A 23,622-nucleotide genomic window follows, 5' to 3' on the forward strand; every position below is an offset into this window, starting at 1 on the left:
AGTGAAGGTTTGGAATAGCCACTGAGAATGTGTAGGGGTGTATAACAGAATTTCCAAGTGGTATTTAGGTCTGGGACTATATACCCCACGTGTGCACCAATCCACGATTGTATAGATTTCTTAAGCAGGATTCAGTCCAAGTGTAGGTGTTTCTGTGGCAGACAAAAAAGGATACCAGGATACAAATGAGTTAAAGGTGTTGGCAAGGGCATGGTCAAAACCCTTGACTCACTTTCAAGTACATCTCCTCTGCCCTCCAGATTTTTCATGAGTCAAAACATTTAGTATCTTGAGAATGGAGACTCTTTTCTGAGGCCTAGGATGAATACCTTATATTCAGAAGACATTCAGATATTTTTGAATGAATAAATTAATAAATAAAATTTGATTTTGCTAAACATTTCTAAATACAAGTGTTAGGTTTAAATTTTTATCTACTAGGGACAAACACATTGATTATTTCAGAGCATCAGAATTCTGTCTCAAGAGCTACATTACATTCTCTAATTTATCTATGCTCAAAACAATTAGATTGACACCAAACTCTGATAAAATCCATTCCATAACACAAGTTTATTAGAATAAAAATACATGTACAGTATTCAACATTAAAATTATTTCACATCGCATGTAGGTTTTACCTCCATTAGTTTTTTTAATGCTTTTAAAGTTTGCACTTTAAATAATTTGCATATCTGTAAACAAGTCTTAGATTACCAAACATGCAATGTATCCACTAGATACCAAACATCATAATTTAGAGATGGAAACTGATAGTTATATCCTATTGCACTATTTCTGTAAAATTTTAGCCAGAGAAGACAAAGATTAAAATAAATCACTTGAAATGAGGTAAGTTGAATGAAGAGATGTTTTAGTAGCAAATACCACCAGTGTTGAGATGAGAATATTAATAACATTTATGGAAAATTCACTTAAATGTTTGTATAGTCTAGGTTATTCTTTTAAAAACAAAAATTAAAAATTACCAAAATTACTTATTAGAAAAAGAGACAATTATCTGGTTCTACTTAAGATTTGTATACATCCCAAGTCTTTCTCTCATTCAGAAAAAAAGGAGTGATACAAACATTTATAAGACTAGCGAAAAAGTAAAAAAAAAAAAAAAAAAAAAAGGAAAAAAAATGAAGATTAGGACCAACAGTTCAAGCTGCCTTTTGGGAAGAAAATTAAAAAAGAGGTAGATGGTTAAATATTAGCGGCCAACTTACTCAAATGATTAATTTTTGTCTTGGTACGCATTCACCAAGTTTTTACACTTCAAGCCAAATAGCAAATAAATTTAGGAGTAGAGAGTAAGACCTACCACAAGTTATTTCCCTTATATCAAAGGAATAAAAATAAACCAGGCATAAGACCCCTGTTAAGGATATGATTCTTTAAAGCCCTACAGTTCATGAACTTTTTAAAGCAGGTGAATGAACCTTGTCCCTACGCTTTCTACATTTATTTGGGCCAAGCCACAAGCTCCATCGCAGGTGGTCAGTCAAAGTAGGACTGTAGGGTGCCTCGGCGCCGGACATCGCAGGTCCAGCAGTGGAAGCCTCCTCCCAGAGAATTGGCGTTACGGATGTTAACCTTAATGGTACTGATACCTACATCCAAAGAGAGAGACGTGACCAGTTAGATAGACTCACGTGAAGATTTTCCTATAGACAGTAAGCGTAAAGATGGGTAGGAATCCTGTGGTTTGAATCCTTAAGTCTACCCCAACCCAGGATAGTCTTTCAATTTTATTTTTATCAATTATATTTCATCTGATCTATTCCACTGCTAATATGAAACCTTCACAAAAAAGTCAGCAGTCTCTGAAGTCGATTTTGTGCTATTGACCATTCACAAGTCAATAGGTAGGATGAGCAGACGTGTCTGTCAAATGTTCAAAAATGATCAAGCACTAAAATTTCAAGGCCTTTTAGAATTATGCTTTAACTATTTTGTCAGACTGTTTCTAATTCTACCACATTAATTTAGGAGGAAAAGTATAATTCAGCCAATCTGAAAAGTTGACTTTACCTACTCACATATAAGTAGAATTTATCTGAAATGATTAACTTTACCAGGCCACCTTAAGAAAACAATGGAACAGAGCTCATATTTTAATATCTGGGCTATATCGTTATCTAGGTACCAAAGCTACTCAGACAATTAATTAGTTTAATCTGGCACTATTTGTATTGATGTGGCTATGCTATGCATGGTCCAGTCATCCAACAGTATTTAGAAAAAATCTGTTGTGTTCGGCACAATGGGGTTTTTAAAAGAAAATCTATTCTCCTCCCTCAGGGAACCCATTATTTGGAGGAGAAAGATAAGCTACAGAATCACTAAAGGGTCCTTTGGTATACTGAGGGAGGAGAAGGCAGTAGGAGCATCCAGAAATACTTTGCTGAGAAAGTGAGACTGAGCAGGGCTCTGAAGAGTAACAAGAGGGATTGGACAGAGGTAAGGAGTAGGGCGGGATACATAGTGGGCTTTTAATCACAAGCATATGTTTCATGATAGACAGATGTATTTATCTTATTCCGATTGTTAGATCCATATTAATCCTGAATTGGAGAGAATTCAGGTGCTTGAAAATGTTTGCTTTAACAAGTTCTCTGTGCCTGAAAAGACTTTGTTATAAACAAAATGATAAATTAGATCTTTGGTACTCAATAATATTTTAAGTTGAGAAACAATGAAACTTAATGGACAAAGAAATGGAATCTAAGCAGTTAGGTTATTTAATGACAGCCCAAAAAAAACCCCAAAAAATCCCACAAAAAATGTAGCACAGCGTTAGGGGTTAAATCATTAGACTGGGCTCAACCTACACCTGAAAGGTCAATCAATCCTTTTGAACTGAAACTACATTAAAGCGGGATGTGTCAAAGAGTCAAGTAATTTTTCTGGGCAGTACACCTGAAATATAAGATGTAAATGAAAGCATGACTCAATTACAAGTGTACTACAGGCCTTATTTGACACTTAGCATACGTCAAGTATATTAAGAGTGATCACCATACATCTGTACGCTATGTAACAGCCATATGAAAATCCTTTCTTTCAACACTTTTCTCAATAGTATTAGAATAACTGGTCTAAATTTTGAATATCAGGATAAGCACACTCCCACCCAAGTAAAAACCAGTTCCGCTTTGTAGTTCAAAGTTGAGTAACACCCTCTATTGCATTCCACTTTGCTCACTGTGCTTATCACACATATAAGTCACTTCTGTATCTATACCCTTATAAGTCCTTTAAAATATGTAATGACAATTAAATTACTTCAAAGGACCCTCAACAATTTCTTGTTTGTGAAAGGGCTGAATAATCTATATGCTCATCTACAAAGGGGTAGTTCTCCCCACATGGGCACCAGGAGTTTGGATACGTTGTACAAGACGGTTGCGAGGGGGTGCCTGAGGAGCTGGGATGTAGCTCCAACTTTTTCAGATTATGATTGCTGAAAACAAAAATAGTGTCCATCTATGAAATAATCTCTCTAAATGGAACAGAAAGGAATTAGATAAAGCATACATCAGAGCTAGCGTGTCATTTCTTCAGTTCTTCTCATTTAATATTTCCATGTATGACAATACGTTTCATTTACTGTACATACCCAGCTTTTCAAACATCTTTTGAATCGGGACTTCATTGGCGTCCACCATAACACGCTTTTCATCTAACATTAAGACATTCATGGAAAGCCATTTGGATGACATCCAGAGTGGGTGATCTAAAAATAACCACAATTTTTAAGTCATGTATGCTTTCATCTTTGTTTAAAGCGAGGATTTGAAAGTGAAGAATATTAAAGTGACAGTTCAATTCTTTCAGTAGTTCACTTCCCCTGAGAAATTTTATTTTAACCTTAAGACAGTTTATCTATAAATGTTATGAATCAATCCATACTCATTACGCATTTGGATTTCACCTCATTTTCTTTAAAAAGTCATTTCTTGCTTTATGTGATATACTGATTTTTCCCATCTTCTCACTCTCATTTTCTATGGAAGGAGAGGTTGTGAACACGAGTCCAGTCTTGTTCTAGTATCCGTAGTCCCAGCACCAGTTTACTCCTTACCGGGGAAATATTTTCTTTAAATTACTAAAATTTGGGTGCTGTTTATAGGGGAAAGATCCTGGGTTCCTGAAGTACTCATTTTAATCTATGAGTATATAAAAGTAAGCATACCATCTGGGATGACTGGTTTTGGAGGAGTAACTATGGTCCATCCGGCTTTCTTGAAAAGATCAATCTGAAAGACCAAAAAAGAAAACAAAAACCAAAGAGGCTTAAATCTACAAGTATTATTTTTATACTCTTTGTCTCTGATAGCCCTTATAATTAATTCTTTTTGAGAAACTGTTTTCTCAACTGTCAAAATAAAGAAATTAAAATTTTAAGACATTTGGATGATTTTATCAGAATCCTAATAAAAATGTACATAAAATTACCAGATTATCAGATTAAAGTTAAAAAGTAACAGAAATGTTAAAGCTTTAAAAAATATTCTTGGCTTTTCTCAGGTCAGAGATTTTAAAATACCAAAGATTTTAAAATATCACTTGAAACTAATAAAATAAATAAATAAATAAATGAAATATCAAAGATACTTTCCTTGAGAATTTCTCAATAAAGAAAATGAAAATATTTCTTAACTATTTTAGTATTAAGAAAACCATGTATAAGGGGAATTATTATGTCTCATAACTTGCAGCCAAGGTTCCACTGCAGCTGAATTGTAAACAATATGTTCCCTGCATGTGACTGTGTCAAACCCATAGTGCATCCACTTCATAGTCCATCACTTTGTATCCATGACCGTGGTATAAAGACGTATGTTAGGGCTATATTCCCAAAAAACCATAATTGTCCTTAGTGACCTATTTATTGTAACTTAGCCATCCCTATGTTCACATACCCACTTCCTGTATCAATGAATTATATTAAAATGAAATGAATAAGTAGTCTTGATCGCTGGGTCCAAATATATGGGCTAAAAATAAAGAGTCACATGGTAAATTAGTGATTTTTAAAAGATGTACTGCAGCCTAGCAAATAACACAAAATCATTCATCACCCAACTGGATGTAGGGGGCAGCAGGTAGAAGTGATAGGAACACACCAGCTGCAGTGCAGCGGCTCTGCTACTCCCACAGGGTGGGGCTGGTCAAAGTAGGCCTGACCCACTGACCTACTGGAGAGGGAAGAAGACACTCACTTTCCACTTGCATTGCCCTAGACATGCATGGGTCTTCTTGTTTGCAATTTAGCTGCTGTGGAACCTTGGCTGCAAATTATGAGATACAGTAATTCCCCTTATCCACAGTATTACTTTCCATGGTTTTAGTTACCCGTGATCAACCAGGGTCCAAAAATATTAAATGGAAAATTCCAGGTATTTCAAGAGAAAGACAGAAAGAGAGAGAGAGAGAGAGAGAGAGAGAGAGAGAGAGAGAGAGAGAGAGAGAGAGAGAGATCACATTCACTTAACTTTTATTATGTCATTATAATTGTTCTATTTTATTATTAGTTATTGTTGTTAATCTCTTACTGTGCCCAATTTATAAATTAAGCTTTATTATAGGTATGTACAAGTATGCACAGGAAAAAACAGTATATATAAGGTTCCATACTATAGGTTTTAGGCATCCACAGGGGGTATTGCAACATATTCCCCCACAGATAAGGGGGAACTACTGTAATATGACTCTGACAGAAACATACACAATGACAAAAACTTGATGCTTTGGCAGCAGCACGCAGCCAAAGTCTGATACACTTTATATTTCTGAGTGTTGGACATCTTGTAGTAAATATAGCATAAGTAATCCAATTTTTGATCATAATAATGTTGAACGTTGCTGAATTTGTCATTTAGAAACATTAGGAAGCACGGAAGTGCTTAGAATAAAGGGGAAATTACTTCAGTTGCTAGACTCTATTACTTTTGCAGAGTCCTAAGAACTCCCTTACCTGGTGACATGGTCGGTCAGGGTTGGAAAGCACAAGACCAGGTCCAATGATATTGAAGGTAGCATCGATATGCATTGGATTGGGGTCTTTAAAGGAGATGATATGTACTCTGTAGTCTGGAGCAAGGTGCCTACGCATCCATTCAATGCCCAGGTAGTTTGTAACCTGAAAATAAAAGGAAGACGTAATGCTATAAAGATTTGGTTCTATCTTTAGATAACGAAAAATAGGATGAAAGAATTTTAATTTGGAAATTGAAAATACAGCAATAAAGTGTGAAATTTCAGAGGCAGCCTTTATCAACCTGGCTTCTCTGTGCAAAAATGTCTCTTCCAGCTCGAATGAAGTCAGCAGCATCAAAGCATGGCTCGAACTCAGTTGTCACAAATTTTCCCTGAGCAGCCAATTTGTGTCTGTCTTCTACAGAATAAATGGGGTAATCCTAATTGGAACAAGAATGAACACACACAGTGCATTGGTTCATGAGGAAATTATTTACAGGACATTCATTACTAAGAAAATTAGCTTAATGTCATCATTTCCCAAAATACTGCTACCCTGTTCTCGACTAAAACATGCATGGGGAGAATGTAGGTCCATGCTAACCAAACCAAAAAAACAAAAAATTTAAAAACTAGGCATGACAGCAATTTCCTGATACTTAGAAGCAAGCGGTACAGAGGCAGTAATGATTCTGAAAATATTCCGTGACCCCATACACTGATTTATGCAGCTACTGCCTACAATATTGAAAGTCAACAAAATGAAGTCAGTCTGTTCTTTTAGAAAAGGCCTTTGGTCCTGAGCCTAACTCTTACCATAAAATGAGATGCCATACTTCCCCTGCCAAATTTGATCGGGTGTGGTGGAATGAATTTACTTATTTCTGTCTTTAAATCCCTAGAAGACATTTTGATTTTTTTTATTCTTTCTATAAATGATCAAATAGTAAGTGATCTACTAATATACTTCTGTTTACTGTGAATTTGGCTTGTAGACCAAACTCTTTTTCTAAAAGAAGAGAATGGAGTTCAGCCTAGAGATTTTTCTGTCTCCAGTAATGAATAGCTGTGAGCCTTTAGGCAAGTTTTCCTCCCAGTAATAGAATGATACTATTCCCTCATGGGGGTATTGTGATGTATAAACAGGACTAAGGATATAAAGAAAGCACTGAGCTCAAGACCTGGCACATAATAAGCACCGAATAAGTGTTAGCTATTATTACTATTACTATTAGTATCACAGTATCATTTATTCTTCATCATAGAACAATCATTTTTTTAAAAAGTAGGTGGGGCTCTCAGTTTCTGAAATGCATTAAAAAATACAAGGTATCTGAGACTCTTCATCTCACTCTCTGTGGGTTATTTAGAAAAGTTACTAATATGCTCGCCTATAATTAGGGACTTACCTGGTCATAAAGTTCATCAGCCATTGTGGGCTTAGGAGCTGTTGTCCACTTGGCACCACGGTGGAAGTAGTCTTTGATAATTGATCGGTATGCGCGGTACTCAAAGAAGCGAGCGCGCCACGCCATGGGAGCCTCGATAATCTCATTTCCCACAACTATCAGGATGTCTCGAGGCATCGCACCATATAAACCTGTCCGACCAAAAAGTTCCACAACCTCAGTAAGGCTAATTTCCAAGACAGACATGTCTATATAGTACGATCTCATTTTTCGGTGAAAAAAAAATTACAGAAAATCTGTACGTGTGAATGTACATAATTATGTGCAAATGGAAAAAATATTTAATGATACATACTGTGTTTCCCCGAAAATAAGACCAAGCCAGACAATCAGCTCTAATGCATCCTTTGGAGCAAAATTTAATTTAAGACCCGGCCTTATTTTACTGTAAGACCCAGTTTTATATATATAACATAAGATAACATAATGTAATGTAATACTGGGTCTTATAGTAAAATAAGACCGGGTCTTATATTAATTTTTGCTTCAAAAGATTCATTAGAGCTGATTGTCCAACTAGGTCTTATTTTCAGGGAAACATGGTACTAGATTGTTAACATGAATTCTGTGTGAGGATGCTGAAGCCAAACAGAAAAAAAAGAGAGAAAAGAAAAAGAAACAATAAGGTCCTTGTTCAAAACGGTCTTGAACCACCAAATTTTCACCTTTTATAAACTTTTAGTGCTACACAGAAACAGAGTTCTTCAGGGAACATCAGTACCACCAGATAAAAATTGGGCCGAGGATCGCTTCTAGAACAATAAATTAGAACAATGAACTCAGGCACAAGAACAATCTTGTAGCAGTGTCAGGTAAAAAAAATGGGAATGTTTCTGTTACTCTCTTAACTTCTGTTCTTGGGAAAATTTGATAGAATCTGCTGTTCTTATATGAGAAAATGACCATAAAGTTTAGAAAAATTGCATCTTTTGCAGAGATTTCAGGTTTACAATGGAATTTTGAATGTGTACATCTTAATCATATCAAGAGAACCAAACTGTTCCTAAATAATCTTTAAAGTTTTAAAGGATTATTAAAACAAAGGAATCACTGAGAAATTAACAGTTTTCTCCCTATACATTAAGAAATTAAAAATTAAGACACTAGCAGCTTAGGTATCTGTTATCACTTACCCGTAGACTCAAAATCAGGAGTTTTGTACTTTAACGACCAGTCAATGGTGTCAGGCCGCCTCACTGTCACTCCTTCCATTTTTAAAATATTGCACATTTCTTCTATTTCAGCAACAGCCTTTTTCAAATGATCTTTGGGAAAATAATGGCCTCCATGCTTCTGGTAAAATGGCCAGTATTTTTCATATGTGTTGGCCTAGAAGCAGGAGAAAGTAAGTGAAAACTTATAGGAGAAAAACATAACTCATGATAGGTGCATAGGCAGTGAACCATGATTTATATAACTTAACAGAATTGAGACTAAGACCATATCTTGTTCAGTGTTGATCCCCAGCACTGAGCCCAGTGCCTTGAGTGAAGAACTCTAAATCCCCTTGATGTTTTAAGACCTTTTTGTTTCTTCTGTCTGAGATCTCATGCTCTACCATTCGCAGCATGTCTACCGCCCAAGAGGCCTGGAATCCTCTTGGGCCAGTTTTTACATGCTTCATAGACAAAACAAGAGATGGGTGCTCCTGTTAGTCTCAATGAAACCAAATACCGTGTTTCCCCGAAAATAAGACCTCGCCGGACAATCAGCTCTAATGCATCTTTTGGAGCAAAACTTAATATAAGATTTGGTTATATTATATTATTATATTATATTATATTATATTATATTATATTATATTATATTATATTATATTATATTATATTATATTATATTATATTATATTATATTATAATATTAGACTGGGTCTTATATTATAGTAAAATAAGACCGGGTCTTAAATTAACTTTTGCTCCAAAAGACGCATTAGAGCTGATTGTCTGGCTAGGTCTTATTTTCGGGGAAACACGGTAAGAGAACAAATGCAATAGCCTAAGAGAATAAAAGCACACCTATACTAAGATAAAACTAGGAGCTACCCATACATCCCAGAATTCTATCTAGAACAGCATTTTTGATATTTTGTAGGAAAATAGGACATACCTCCTTAAAGGTTAGGGATATGCTCTCATACATGCTTTGTTTTTCTTGAAAGCCCATTATTGATTTTCCCCATCCAACAGAATTACCACGAGGCAGAATTGTGAGGTGGTGCAAGTCTGCCTTTGGTGCTTCCTACCCTCCCCTGCCAGTGCGTCTCACCCCACCACACCTTTCCTCTCCCCAATCCATCCAGGCTCTCATATTGCTGCAGGTCCTTATGCCATAGAAGAAAGTGACCTGACAGATGAATTCACAAATATTTAGTAGCTAAAAAAAAGCTTAACATTTAGAAAGTGACCAAGAGTTATATGCATTTTAAAAGACAACTGAATGGACAACAGTGGAATACTTTTAAAAAGGCTCAATTTGCTAAAAAATTACTGTTGAATCAGGGTAGGTACAACTGTAAAATATCCATTTTCCAAAAGTATAAAAATCTAGAAGGATTCTTCATTGATATTATTTTGCATGTAGCTAAGTTCTCAATTTAAAGAAATACACTGGGAAATGTAGGCGATACATACGGATGTAATTTATCAAGATAGATAAAGCAGAATTCCAATGAGAAGATCCAAATGCTAAGAAAAAGCCTTGGATGTTCATTAAAAGGTGGCAAAGCAACGTACATTTATATATTTTAAGTTTCTAAAAAACGTTTCAAGCAGGTATTTAAAAAATATTTCCTTATATCATTATAGTTGCTTTTGCACTACAATGGCAGAGTTGAGTAGCTGTGACAGAGACCTTAAGGTCTGCAAAATCTGAAATATTTATTATCTGATCCCAAACAGATAAAGTTTGCTGACCCATCTAAATTATGAGTTGTTTTACTTTTGAAGAGCTATAGGCAAACAACAGGCTCAATTTCTGGCCCATGAAAAATGTTATCAGTTTTAAAAATTTGACTACTTTTTAAGATCAGTCAGTCCACTCTTTTAAAAAACAAAAGTCCTCCACTGTTTTCTACGCCTCGGAAGTCCTGCAGCAGCAACCAGAAGGAGGGGATAATAATGACTCTTTATATTCCTCTCAGACACATCCTGGTACTACATCCATTCACCACTTCCTTCTTCTCATGCCACGCACATCTCTTACAGTCCACTGAGGGACAAGAAGCCTTTGACAATTTAACACTGGGTTACAGCAGATGCACAGCCATGGTGTCTTGCCGGGTACATTCCAAAGTATCCTGTGTGACTATGCAGAGTGCAGCATGCCTTGATAAATATAAACTTCCCTGGGAGAAAAAAGTTGTTTGAACAAGTGTGAGTTTCCTTGTATAGTTCACATTCTAAGGTTGGACAAAGTCCTTAATGGTCAGAGCACATTACATTTTCCAAGGGATACTTGGTAACTATTTACGTTTCCTTTATAACCCTGCTAAATGAGTTAACAATCATTTACCAAGTGTCTGCAAGATAAAAAACACTATATTAAATGCTTAGCATATGATGTTTTTAATAATGTTGCAGAGATGTGGCTACATTCCTAGAAACTTTGTAGTCTTTCAGAACCTAAAATCTTTGGTGGGGGTGTTTTGCCAAATGGATTTCAAAACTGTTTTTGGAAGGCTAGGAAATCTCAGTAAAATTTCTTATTTGTCCAGCTGCAAACATATTACATTAACTTAGATCGATTTTGTATTTTATATAAGGTCCTTTATCACAGGCTTTATTAAAAAAGACAAAAGCGGCCGGCCCGATGGCTCAGTTGGTTAGAGCGTGAGCTCTGAACAACAGGATTGCCAGTTCAATTCCCACATGGGCCAGTGAGCTGTGCCCTCCACAACTAGATTGAAGACAACTGAGTTGCCACTGAGCTTCTGGAGGGGCTCAGTTGGTTAGAGGGTGAGCTCTCAACAAAATTGTCAGTTCAAATCCCCCATGGGATGGTGGGCTGTGCCCCCTGCAACTGAAGACTGAAAATGGCGACTGGACTTGGAGCTGGGCTGCGCCCTCCACAACTACATTGATTGAAGGACAACGACTTGGAGCTGATGGGCCCTGGAGAAACACACTGTTCCCCAATATGCCCCATTAACACGTTGCGTACGGATCACGAGAATCTTCACGAGGGATTTAAACCCCGCCGTACGCAACGTGTTAAAAAAAAAAAAAAAAGACAAAAGCAGAACAAAAGGCATATATTTGGTGGAAAGTATTTACTATGTTTTGCAGAAAAAAGCAGCCATGTAGCTTTTAAAAATTGTGCTTCCTGATATCTGTGTCCCTCATTCCCATAAAATTTCTCTAGCACTTTCATCACATTTTATGCTTTAATAGCATATAAACAGTTCACTATATTGTTTTATCTTTCATTGTTCCCAAAACGGATTAATACATCTGTGTCATTTTCCTCTAACTAGAAGGTAAGGCCTTGCCTTCCAGGGGCCATGCATATCTTAGAATTACTTTCCTCTCCCTCAATATCTAGTTCAGTATGTGGCATAAAGCAGAAATAACCACACAAACGAATGAAATCAATACTGCTAATGCTACTATTATCTACAACCATTACACCCCCAATGTACTTTTTAAATGTAATTAACAAACTGGGTCCATACAACTATGAGTTATGTTTTGTCCTTTAAAATACTTAACATGTAAACTTTTACCTTCATATTTAATCTTGATAGGTAGATATCAAACTTTTTAATATCTTCATTTTACTGAGGCCCAGAAATGTGTGAAATCTTGCACAAGGTCAAAGAGCTAATTAACTGAGACTAGCTAACAAGCTTTATCAAATACCGTGCTTCCCAGAAAATAAGATCTAGCTAGACAATCAGCTCTAATGCGTCTTTTGGAGCAAAAATTAATATAAAACCATCTTATTTTGGGTGGGAGAGGAGCGTAAGGGGGATCAAATATATGGTGATGGAAGGAGAACTGACTCTGGGTGGTGAACACACAATGGGATTTATAGATGATGTAATACAGAATTGTACACCTGAAATCTATGTAATTTTACTAACAATTGTCACCCCAATAAATAAAAAAAAAAAAGTCAAAAACCCAAATTGAGAGATATTCTACAAAATACTTGACAAGTACTCATCAACTGTCAAGGTAATCAAGAACATGGAAGGCACGAACAATTGTCAAAGAACAGTGGAAGCTAAGAAGACATGACAATTAAGTGTAATGTGGTATCCTGGAGGAAATCTTGAAATACAAAAACACTAGAGAAAAACTAGTAAAACTGAAAAAAATTGTATTTAATTAATTCTAGTTTTGACAACTGTACTAGTGTAATAAAAAATGTTAACAAGGGGAAAAACAAAAAACAAACAAACACACAAAAACATCTTATTTTACCAAAATATGAGACCGGGTCTTATATTAATTTTTGCTCCAAAACATGCATGAGAGCTGACTGTCCGGCTAGGTCTTATTTTCGGGAAAACATGGTACCTAATTCAATCCTGGTCTCCTGACTTCAACATGTACACTTCCCATAAGTCCATGAAATTACAATGTCTCAAGTTATAAATGAAGGGACAAAAAAACTCAAAATAATGTCTGAGAATTCCGATTCCATAAGATCACATGGTAAAAAACTCAATAATTTTAAAGACAAGTAGGAGGATAAACTATTGCCTGAATTTTACATTTAATTTCACCCAATTGAAATGGATAGGGGATGGGACATCTTTCCAAGAAAAGACTTAAAAAAGATCATGCCTTTTAAAACATGTGGATAACATATAAATTAACCTGTTCATCAAATTTCAAATACCAGAACCAAAGGTAGTTTCAGAATAATTAGAAGTTATTACTTTTTCTGTTGTTCTGTCTTCAAGGTCTAACTCAAGAATAATTTTCTTCAAGAAGACTTCCTCACTATTCAGCACTTGGTCATTGCTTTTTCCTTAGTTCTCCTGGCACTTCATTTTAATTGCCTTGTCAATTGGTTAGCATAAGATACGTGTTTCTGTGTGACATTGCATCTCTCTAAATGCTAGGTTATTTTGTGCTAATACCTCTAGAGCCCTTCTACAAGGTAGGCAACTTTTCTGATGCTGATGACAATCATGCAACAACTTATTTCCTCAATCCACATTATAAATACAAATGTAAATATTTCACAAGAACTGAAGTATACTGAAGATACATTTGTAACCCATTATTAATGGAAGCTAGGCTGTGTCTACAATGTTAATGGCAGTCCCTTAGATATGGGATCCTTATGCAGTATACAACTTGAATACCAACCCATGAAGGCCCTGGCCACAGAATATTACAAATGAAGGACACTAGGAATTTTTAAAAAGCGAAGCATTACTTGTTACAGGGAAATCCTCTAAGGCCTTGTGGAAAATGCCATTGGTACTAGGTGGTAGTAAGAGGAGTGCGGGAAAGATGGGCGGAAGAGACCTAGGGAGGAGTGAAGGCAGGAGGCTCGTTTGGGGAACAGTTCGTAGTCTAGGTTGGCTGCTTACATGTTATCTTACAAAGTCTGCTGAAAACCAGGGTGAAATATTAGAGGTGAGAGAGACCTAAACAGGGATGAACATTTGCTAACCTGTCATACTAACACATCTCTAAATGAATCAGTGGGTGAAACGGGGAATCCTGAAAAGGCAAACAAGAGCCAGATTGTGAAGGATCTTGAATACCATGAGGACTTTATCCTAAGAGTGTGTGTGTGTGTGTGTGTGTGTGTGTGTGTGTGTGTGTGTAGGTATGGAAAATAGAGGAGTGATAAGAGCAAGATGAGTGACATGATCAAATTTTGGAAGGCGGTATGGAAAGAAGAGCAACGGGGGGAGACCCGTTAGGCATGAACTGCACTAGTCCAGGCAGTAGACCCTGTCCTAAAGCAGCAGCAGAGGCCTGGAGGCAAGGCTCATTTTGACACAAGCCTTCTTAGATCCTGGAGGATGGATGTGGAGGATGCGATTGAAATAGAAATCAAAGATGACTCTGGTGTTTCAGCTTGGGTAAATAGGAATGCCAAAAACTGAAAGGAAAAAATGAAGGCAGTCCTGTTTAGCAGAGTGACTGGCAGTTGAATTCAAGGTGTGCCAAGTTTGAGGTCCTGTGGCAATATGCAGCAAGGAGTTTGACGTGTAGCTCTAGACAGAGTTCAGGAGAGAAATCTGGACCAGAGTGGAGGTGGGATTTGAAGCTTTGAGAACAGCTACGTAATAGAAGAGGGCCAAAAGTGAAATTCTGTTCAACTCCAACACAACAGACAGTGAAGAAAGATGTGAGGAATAGCTAGAGAACTAATACAATATCCCAGAAAGGAGTCTCTCAGAATCCAAAGGAAGGAGTTATTATTTGTGTAAATAGTGCTGAATACTACAGAGATGCCAAGGAAGGTAACTTAAAATCAACCACTGGATTTGGGGCCTCTGCAGTAAGCGAACGTGAAAGCAGTTACAGAGGAGAAAGTGGGAGCCAAGGCAGAAGGTGTGGCATCAACCTGCTTCAGACATGTGAACACCCTTGTTTTACCTTCACCTCCACGGTGAATGGTGGAACACAGGCGTTTTCTGCTCTGCCCACTATCACTTCCTCTAAGGGGTCCCATTCGTTGTATGAGGAGACAGGGCAGTCCTTGGGCAGAGGCTCAGTGGCCTTGTCATCAGCTGCACAGGAACTCCGGGAGGAAGCTGCAGCTGCCTGGGTGCTCTGGAAAGTTCGCTGCACCCATCCTGTTAAGGTTCTTCCAAGCTTCCAAAAACAAAGAAAAGATTATTGTGTAGTCCTATACAGTACTTCATGGGGAGGGGGAAGTGGAGGTCGGATGAAAACCCAGAATAACATAGTGAGACATTTAAAATCCTTTTGGAGAGTGTAAACCAAGATGTTAGTTTATAAGTGGATGGTGGGGTTACAGGTGAGTTTTACCTTTCTATTTATTTACACATTATCGTCTGATATGTTATGCTAAGTGGCATAACTCTTTAAAACCCCTTAGAAGATTTTGTCCCCAAAGACCCTACACCTCCCATTTATATCTCAGAATGGTTTTCTGCAATCAAACTTTAAGCAACACTTCTGCAGGTGATGGGTCACCCTCTTCCCAGAAAACCATGTAAAGCTGCTCCATGTTTCTTTTCCCCTTCAGTATCAAACAAAGGTTACCAATATTAATTTTTTTCCCAATTGAAAATATGTAAAGGACCTTATCTTTCAGAATAATCAGCTTCAAACGAAAAATTTTTTCATCGCTGACACTTCACATTCTTTGGCACTTCAATACTGAGAATGACCAAGTGCCATCTGCTCCATTTTACAGATGGTCCACAGTCCCCCAGCCATGATAATGATTAACCCAGGCACAAATTTAAACAACTAGAAAGGAGATCTAAGAACTTCAAAACAGCCTTTTGAAAATGCAGGGCCTATAAAAATCTAGAGCAGGGAGAGTCCCTCACTCACAGAGCCAATCTCAAGTCCCCAAATCTTTATCCCACTCTGTTAAAAGCCTTAGGAAGGAGGCAGGAGGGGAAGACAGGGTGGGGAGAGTGACAGCTGTTATGGAACCATTTGCTGGCGGGAGCCAAACTGCCCTGCTATTCCTGTTTTAGGAGCTACGTAGGAAGGGTCTGCAGGCTTGCACTCACAAACCAGGGAGGCCGAGGGCGGGACCAGGCAGAAACTGCGTGCAGACCGAACTCGCTCCAACTCCTCTCGAAACTCAGGACTCCATGTTACACTTGGGAGTGGGCCTGCTTGCTCCCTCTCCGTCCCCGATTCACATGCTGCCTCTTTTCCCATCCATCCACCCCAGACGCTTGCCTAACTCTACGCCCGCCCAAGACAATGAACCCCAATACCACCACCCTTTTACTAAAATGAGTTCGTTGTCGTCCCACCCCCTCACTCCGGGACGCAAGATCCGTGGAGCAAATCGAGGTCCGATTGCGGAGGGTGGCATCCCCTGAGCTAACGGCCACCGCAGTCCCAGAGGCAGAGAGCCACTGTGTCCACAGGGTGTGGCCCCAACGGGGATACCATCAAGCTCTCTGCCGCCAGCAAAGGCTCTAGAAGCCGAGCTTCTAAGGGAGCCTAGAAGAGACGTGGTCAAACAATGCTGGCTGGGAAAAGCGAAGGAGGAAGGCTGGCGGCGCACGCACCCGAGACCCGATGTAGTGCACTGCCTCGGCGCCGCGGCTCCCACCGCGCAGACACCGCACCCGCAGCATCGCTCCGCGCCCGGCTGGTCCCCGAGCCGAATGGTCCCGACTCTGGGCCGCGTCTGTCCGACCTCCCAAGAGTGCGCCCGCAGCGGGGTGTTTGGGCGCGCGGCGTGCGCCTTTTGTAGCCTCGCCCCGCCCGGGTCGCCCCCCCGCGCGCCCATTGGCTGCCCAGAACAGGTGGCGGGGCCCGCGGAGCGCAGGCTGGTGCGCGGGGCCTCCCTGAATTAGGAACGGTTAGGGACTGCGCAGGGTCAAGTCTGCGGGCCTCCCAATTTTTATAGCCAGTCAATCCACACACCGACTTCTGCTGCGCTCGGACAAGCCCCGCCCAGATCCGCCGAAGGAGGCCCACGAGTATCTTAGGGAAGGGGAGGAGAACGTGACTTCTGACGAAATGTGATAGTATCTGCAACTGTTGTTTTTTATTTACATTTGTGGATTTAAGTATGCAAAGCGTGAATACAATCACATATTTGAATTCCTCTATGTGCAATGACCCAGTCCCCTCATAATACAGTAAACGAAAGCACCTAAAGTTTTGGGGGCTGCTTAGGGCAACACCGGGATTGAGACTGGAGCGGACTCCGTCTGGAATTCAGGTCATCCGCTCCCCCGGGCGCTTCGCTTTCCACCCACTAATCTGTTAGGTGTCCTTTGGAATGTTTGCCATTTCAAATAGTGGTTGGCCATGTTGGCTTGAGAAACTCAATCATGAAAACAGAGACAAATGTGGGCTAGGACAAGTAAGGGAGGACTACGCAGTTTCTTCCCTTCCATTTCATGTATTTAATTTTTTATTTCAATTTGATAAGGATACATTTGTTAGAAAAGTAGTTCCCTTAACAGTGCAAAGTGCTCATTGCTGTGGATTTGTGCAAAACTAGAAAACGCTAACGTTTAAGTTCCTAGCAGGAGAGGGGGCAGAGGGATTTTGAGAATTTCATTTTTGTACCTACAAATTATGTGTGTATTTTTAAGGAGCTGTCTTTTTAATTCTGGTGTCTCAAACTTGTTTTCCAAAGTTCACTGATAAATGACACCAAACAGGATGGCATGGTGGAAAGCTCTGTGCAGATGAAATTGGGAGAACTGGGTTCTAGTTTTGACTCCGTTATAGACTACTGTGTGTCTTCCTGAGTGGCAATCTTCTCATCCTTGATGGGAGAACAATTGCATTTATTGTCCCTAGCACACAGGCTTTGAAGGGCCAAAAGGAGAAAGCATATGTGCAGAACTTGGTGTGGCATTAGAGCTATATGAATATGAGGTAATATTTTACCAGCTCCAACAATTAAGGAGGACAAATGTGATAATAGGGTGAAAGGAGTCAGTGTGTCTCGGTTCATACCTTAGCTCTGTTACTAACTTGCTATCTGACCTGTAACCAAATTCCTTCACCTTTCCAGTGAAGTCTTTGGGAAATCCCTAACATTTCTCAAAATTTACAAAGTACCTTCTCCCAACAATTAAACACAGCCACCTCTAAGGTCTAATTCTCTCAGAGTATTTCAGGTGGCCAGAGATGTGCTCCTCCCCAATAAAGGAATTTCAGGGTACAGTAAGTATATATAACAAATAGTATTGACATTATACCATTTCTGTCTGAGATCTGAGGACTCCTTATGCTGCTTAGTAAAGATAGTAATTTAATTTTGCAGATGTAAGAATTGGGAGTGCCTGGAAATAATGAGGCCAAAGTATCAAATTTTTCATAAAGAAAAACTCTTATTATAACCATAGGACATACCATTATCTCTTGGAACCCAGGGAAAAGGGTGTGGATAGAGCCATCCAAACCAGTCCTACTGCTATAAAAACAAATCAAAGCACTTTCCTCACCCCCCTTTTCTTATTTATTTAATTATGTATTTTTTGCTCTTGAAAAAATGTGTGTAACAGTTTTTGGATTGACCTCATCAGTTGGAAGCACAAGTCTTCCAGACTGTTTATTCGTCTAATACTGGGCTAACTCTGCAAAGTATCTATGGTGATACCCGGGAACTCCTTGGTCTTTAATTGCTACTTTAAAAATTTTTTTTTCAGATAAAATGAAATAGACTGTGAACTCGTGGCTTCTTCTCCCTCATTGGCGATAGGTTAGTTTTTGTGTTGATGTATGGTTTCATGCCTCGTAGATATATACCTAGGAGTGGAATTGTTGCATCATATGGTAATTCCATGTTTAACATTCAGAGGAGCTGGCAAACTGTTTTCCAAAGCAGCTGCACCATTTTACATTCTCACAGCAATGTGTCGACGGCTTCAATTTTTCTACATCCTCACCAACACTTGTATGCCCATCTTTTAAATTATATCCATCCTAGTGGGTGTGACATGGTATATCATTGTGGTTTTAATTTGCATTTCCCTACTGACTAATTATCTTGATAATTTTTTCATGTGCTTATTGCCCATTTGTACATCTTCTTTGGGTCACCTCAGTCATAGGAGAGGTACAAATTGAAATACCTTTATTTAGGCAGGAACTGATACCCATTTACAGGAACTAACATCCTTCTTTCAAGTGAGGCAAAATTAATAGTGTTTAAAAATACAAAGGGAGAATACTTCTTTAAGTAGATTGCATAGGACTCTGAGGTTAAAAACACCCTTTATCTTTAAAAAATTATGAAAGGTAACCTCAGAGTTAAATGATTGAGAGGAAATTTCTCTTTTAGGGTAGATAAATAAGTAGTGAATACAATTCACTCTTAAAGAATTAAGTAATGGGCTCCCATAAAACATTATCGCCAATATTCCTATCTTTTGGAGGAGTCTTTGAGACTTGTTTAGAAGTTAGTAGGTAATGTAACAAGTGTACTGTTTTGAAAAAGGTCAAGTTATCATTTTAATATAAATGAATGCATATAGAAAAACTCAGTTTACATAAAAGATAAAGTATTATCTGTGTGTGTGTGGGGGGTTCACACTTCCCCTAATAGTCCTCAATTAATATTTGCTGATTTAATTAATGTTAAAATCCCTTCCACTATGCTTAACAATAATAGCCACCATTTACTGAATGCTTACCATGTGCCAGATACAAACTTCATATATGTTATCTCATTTACTCATTTATAATGAAGTATTCCTTGAATAATCTCATGTAGGTGAAGAAACTGAGCCTTAGAGAGGTTAAATAAATTGTCTAGAGTTAAACAGTTGCCAAGTACCTAGCTGTCAGAGCCAAATTCAAACCCAGGTCTTCATGCCCTTTATTTCTATTCCTCTTGATTTTCTCATCAATTCTCATGGCATTATCTATTGCACAATGCAAGGTATATATGAGTATGTAGTCCAACTACTTCTAATATCAGATATTCTCCTGTAAGCTTCGTGTTGTGTCACAGGCTCCCATTATCCTTCAGGATAACTCTTGAGTGTTTCTTCCAGGAGCTATTTATCAGCTAATTGCCCTTCTTAGGATAACACTGTATAAGAAGGTGTGGTAATGAGTCTTTGACATACTGAATTTCTGTAGGTCAGCTATAGCTGAATGCTGAAGATAAGGAAAGACTAGAACATAGTATGTGAAACCTCTAAATAAACATAGAAATGGCTTAGACACTTTAGTGAGAACTCTACAGAGGCAAGAGAAGGGATGTTAGCATAGGGGTAGCTGTTGCCCCCTGCACTACAGTCAAAGAAGGGAGAACACCAGGAAGGGGCAGCATGCTCCAAAAGGGTCTATCCCATTAGTAGGATGGTTCTGGAAATAGACTACATAGTCATAACCACTCAAGTCCAACCTTAAGACATTTAGCAGGGGCTGAAATAGCTCCACTCATCCTGCTGAAAACGCTGTGCCTCGCATTTCCTGCTAAGCTGGCACTTCTGTTTCCTAACACAAAAGCTGCTGGCACTGGTAGTGCTGGCCAGGGGTGGGTCACATCTAGTCAGCACCCAAGAGTGAGGAAGGTTTACTGGTCAACTCCAGAAATGATGCAGAAGTTTATGCATCACCATCATTACGTTTCAAAATGTCAGTGCCACAAAGATTCCTTTGCCCATGAACAACTCCTGGCTTTGCAGGAAATATCCTTTGGATGTCTTAGTGGTGGGAAGGCAATTAGGATTTAGATTAAATAAATTTTACCATAGGATAAAACACGCAACCACTAAGAAGAATGTTTACAAAACATTTTAATGACCTCGGATAATTCTTATGTCATGCTATTAAGAAAAAAGAACAGAATATGAAATTGTGCATATAGTACTCTCTCAACCCTGTCGACTATCTATGCATATAAAATCCTGGAAAGAAACTCACTAAAATTTTAATAGTGACTACCTTTGGATAAAGACATAATGGATGTTCTTTATATTTTTCTCTCTGCTTTTCTGCAACTTGTGAGGTTTTCTCTATGAGCTATTATTACATTCATAATCAGAAAAAGAAACATAAATGCCAATTTTTTATTTTTTAAGAAGCAAAGTTTGTCTGTATACCTAGAAAGAACGCTCTTATTGTCACAGATGTTTTCCCTGGCAGCTCTGCCCCAAGAAAACTGTAGACACTGTTCTGGGAGAAAACCTCCCACAGCCACCTGCTTCCTCTCATGTCCACACACGTGGTGATCTGGCAGAATGGGGAGATTAGTGTGGGAACGCACGTCTGTCTGTCATGCACTTTGCCCAGCTCTCTCAGGTCTGTGCTTGCTATTTCACTTCTGCCGGTCTCATTTGCTGCTGGTGAAGAATTTTCCAGAATTTTCACTCCCAGCAAAAGGCACTTCTCTAGTTGGGCCCTGGGAAACGGAGAAGTAACATCTGCCAGTTTTCTGTACCCCTCTCCAGTATTCCTACTTGGTCTGGGCAACATCCCAGGAGAAAGCAATCATCACCCTGCCACACCACATCATTTAAGTGGCAAAACTCCATCCCCAACACCAGTCTTGTTCTCCTTTCTAAAGAAAGCTCTGCCCAAATAGAATTATTCCTAATTTGCAAGCTTAGGGTCAAAGAAAGAGCCAATTTTTTCCCCAAAGATTTTATTGGGGAAGGGGAACAGGACTTTATTGGGGAACAGTGTGTACTTCCAGGACTTTTTTCCAAGTCAAGTTGTTGTCCTTTCAATCTTAGTTGTGGAGGGTGCCATTCAGCTTCAAGTTGTCTTTTCAGTCTTAGTTGTGGAGGGCGCAGCTCAACTCCAGGTCCAGTTGCCGTTGCTAGTTGCAGGGGGCGCTGCCCACCATCCCTTGTGGGACTTGAAGAATTGAACCGGCAGCCTTGTGGTTGAGAGCCTGTACTCCAACCAACAACTGAGCCATCTGGGAGGCAGCTCAGCTCAAGGTGCCATGTTCAATCTTAGTTGCAGGGGATGCTGCCCACCATCCCTTGAGGGACTTGAAGAATTGAACTGGCAACCTTGTGGTTGAGAGCCCACTGGCCCATGTGGGAATCGAACCAGCAGCCTTCGGAGTTAGGAGCACGGAGCTTTAACCGCCTGAGTCACCGGGCCAGCCCAAAAAGAGCCAATTTTGAACTTTTGCTTAGGAATGCTAAATTTTGGTTTTCTACCATGCGGTTCAGAATTTAAAAGCAAAACTGTATACTAAAGACTGAAGATTGCAAAGCCTGAGCCAGAAATGTTCAGTTGTGAGATGGAAGTGGAATGCTCTCAGAGGAAGGAATTTGTTTAATGAAGGCTTGATTTAGAAATGACAGAACATGACAGACACTACATGGCCTTTTCTAGAAAGTGATGTTTTTCATGTGACACCAATTCAGTCACCTCAGGGGACATATTTCATGCATATCAGTATTCCCAGGAAAGTGCATCTATAATACGAGATGCTTGTGCTTTTCTGGCCCAGCTCTGTAATAACCAAATTTCTGACTTAGCAGAAATTCATGGATGAGAAAATCCAGTAATCCCAAATTTTCAGACACAGCCAATTAGCATAAGTGTTTACTACGCTAGCTGATGCTCACTGACTGGTTAGATCAGATGGTACTATTTCATGGTCTTCCTAGTCTTTTAGGTCCAAAGCCTTCTCTAGCCTCTACAGGCAGAGTGAAGCCATGTCTCCCTGTGCACCAGTGCACCTCTTTTAGGGCCCTTGTGACAGGGGCTGTAACAGCCTGCCTACAGATCTGTCTCTTTCACCAGACTGAGACCCCTGGAGGGCAAGCATTTACACCTAGCACAGTGATGGCTGCTTAACAAATGTTTGTGGAATTACTTAATCAAAATGTTAATATTGTTTCTCAGAATTGATACCACACCTTAAAAGAATGTTTAAAATATTTAAATATTTGAGAGAGGAATATTTATAGAATTTTATACCTGGGAGGGACCTCATTTTATAGATGGGAAAACCATGGCTCAGAAAGGCCAAATGACCCATCTGAATTCATCAAACATTGCTGAGATCACTTCTCAGTGCAATGCTCTTTTCAAGAGTTAAATGAACTTTAGGAAAATTGACTTTGATTTTATGCTCTGGGAATTCAAATCTGTAAACCTTTAACTTCCAGTGTTAGCAAAATGGTGCTATAGGCCTCAAGGAGAGTGTTAAGTACAGATATTAGAGGTAGGCATTTTGCCCTCTAAACTTGTGGAAGTTATGTGTCAAGAGAAATCTTACTTTAATATGTTAAAACTGTTTTCATGAATTTGTGGCAAGTTTTATTTTTATTTTCCATTACAGGTTTTAGATTTATAGAAAAGTTACAAAGATAGTACAGAATTCCTGTATATCTGTCACCCAATTTCAATTTCCCGCCATGTTATCATCTTACATGACCATGGTACCTTTGTCAAAACTGAGGAAATAACACTGGGAATTACTATTAACTAAACTCCAGACTTTATTCAGATTTTACCAGTTTTCCCACTAATGTCCTTTTTCCATTCCAGGATTCTACATTACATTTAGTTGTCATGTCTTTTCTAGTCTCCTC

The 23,622-nt window shown here is 38.8% G+C and overlaps 1 protein-coding gene and 1 long non-coding RNA gene across 2 annotated transcripts in view; one reads left to right on the forward strand and one right to left on the reverse strand.

Annotated features, from left to right (window-relative positions):
- LOC141570592 (uncharacterized) overlaps positions 1–23,622 on the forward strand; it is a 47,949-nt gene that overhangs the window by 14,010 nt on the left and 10,317 nt on the right. The window lies entirely within an intron of this gene.
- GATM (glycine amidinotransferase) lies at positions 555–16,975 on the reverse strand. The gene is made up of 9 exons (XM_019756665.3): positions 16,654–16,975; positions 15,026–15,244; positions 8,591–8,786; positions 7,398–7,588; positions 6,291–6,428; positions 5,987–6,151; positions 4,202–4,265; positions 3,626–3,742; positions 555–1,616 (listed from the first exon to the last, which is right to left on the reverse strand). The coding sequence occupies exons 1-9, from the start codon at positions 16,720–16,722 to the stop codon at positions 1,504–1,506; spliced, it is 1,272 nt and encodes a 423-aa protein (XP_019612224.2). The 5' UTR covers positions 16,723–16,975; the 3' UTR covers positions 555–1,503.

This window comes from Rhinolophus sinicus, chromosome 3, assembly GCF_057876585.1.
Source record: "Rhinolophus sinicus isolate RSI-liver-muscle chromosome 3, RSI-T2T, whole genome shotgun sequence".
Classification (NCBI taxonomy): domain Eukaryota; kingdom Metazoa; phylum Chordata; class Mammalia; order Chiroptera; family Rhinolophidae; genus Rhinolophus; species Rhinolophus sinicus.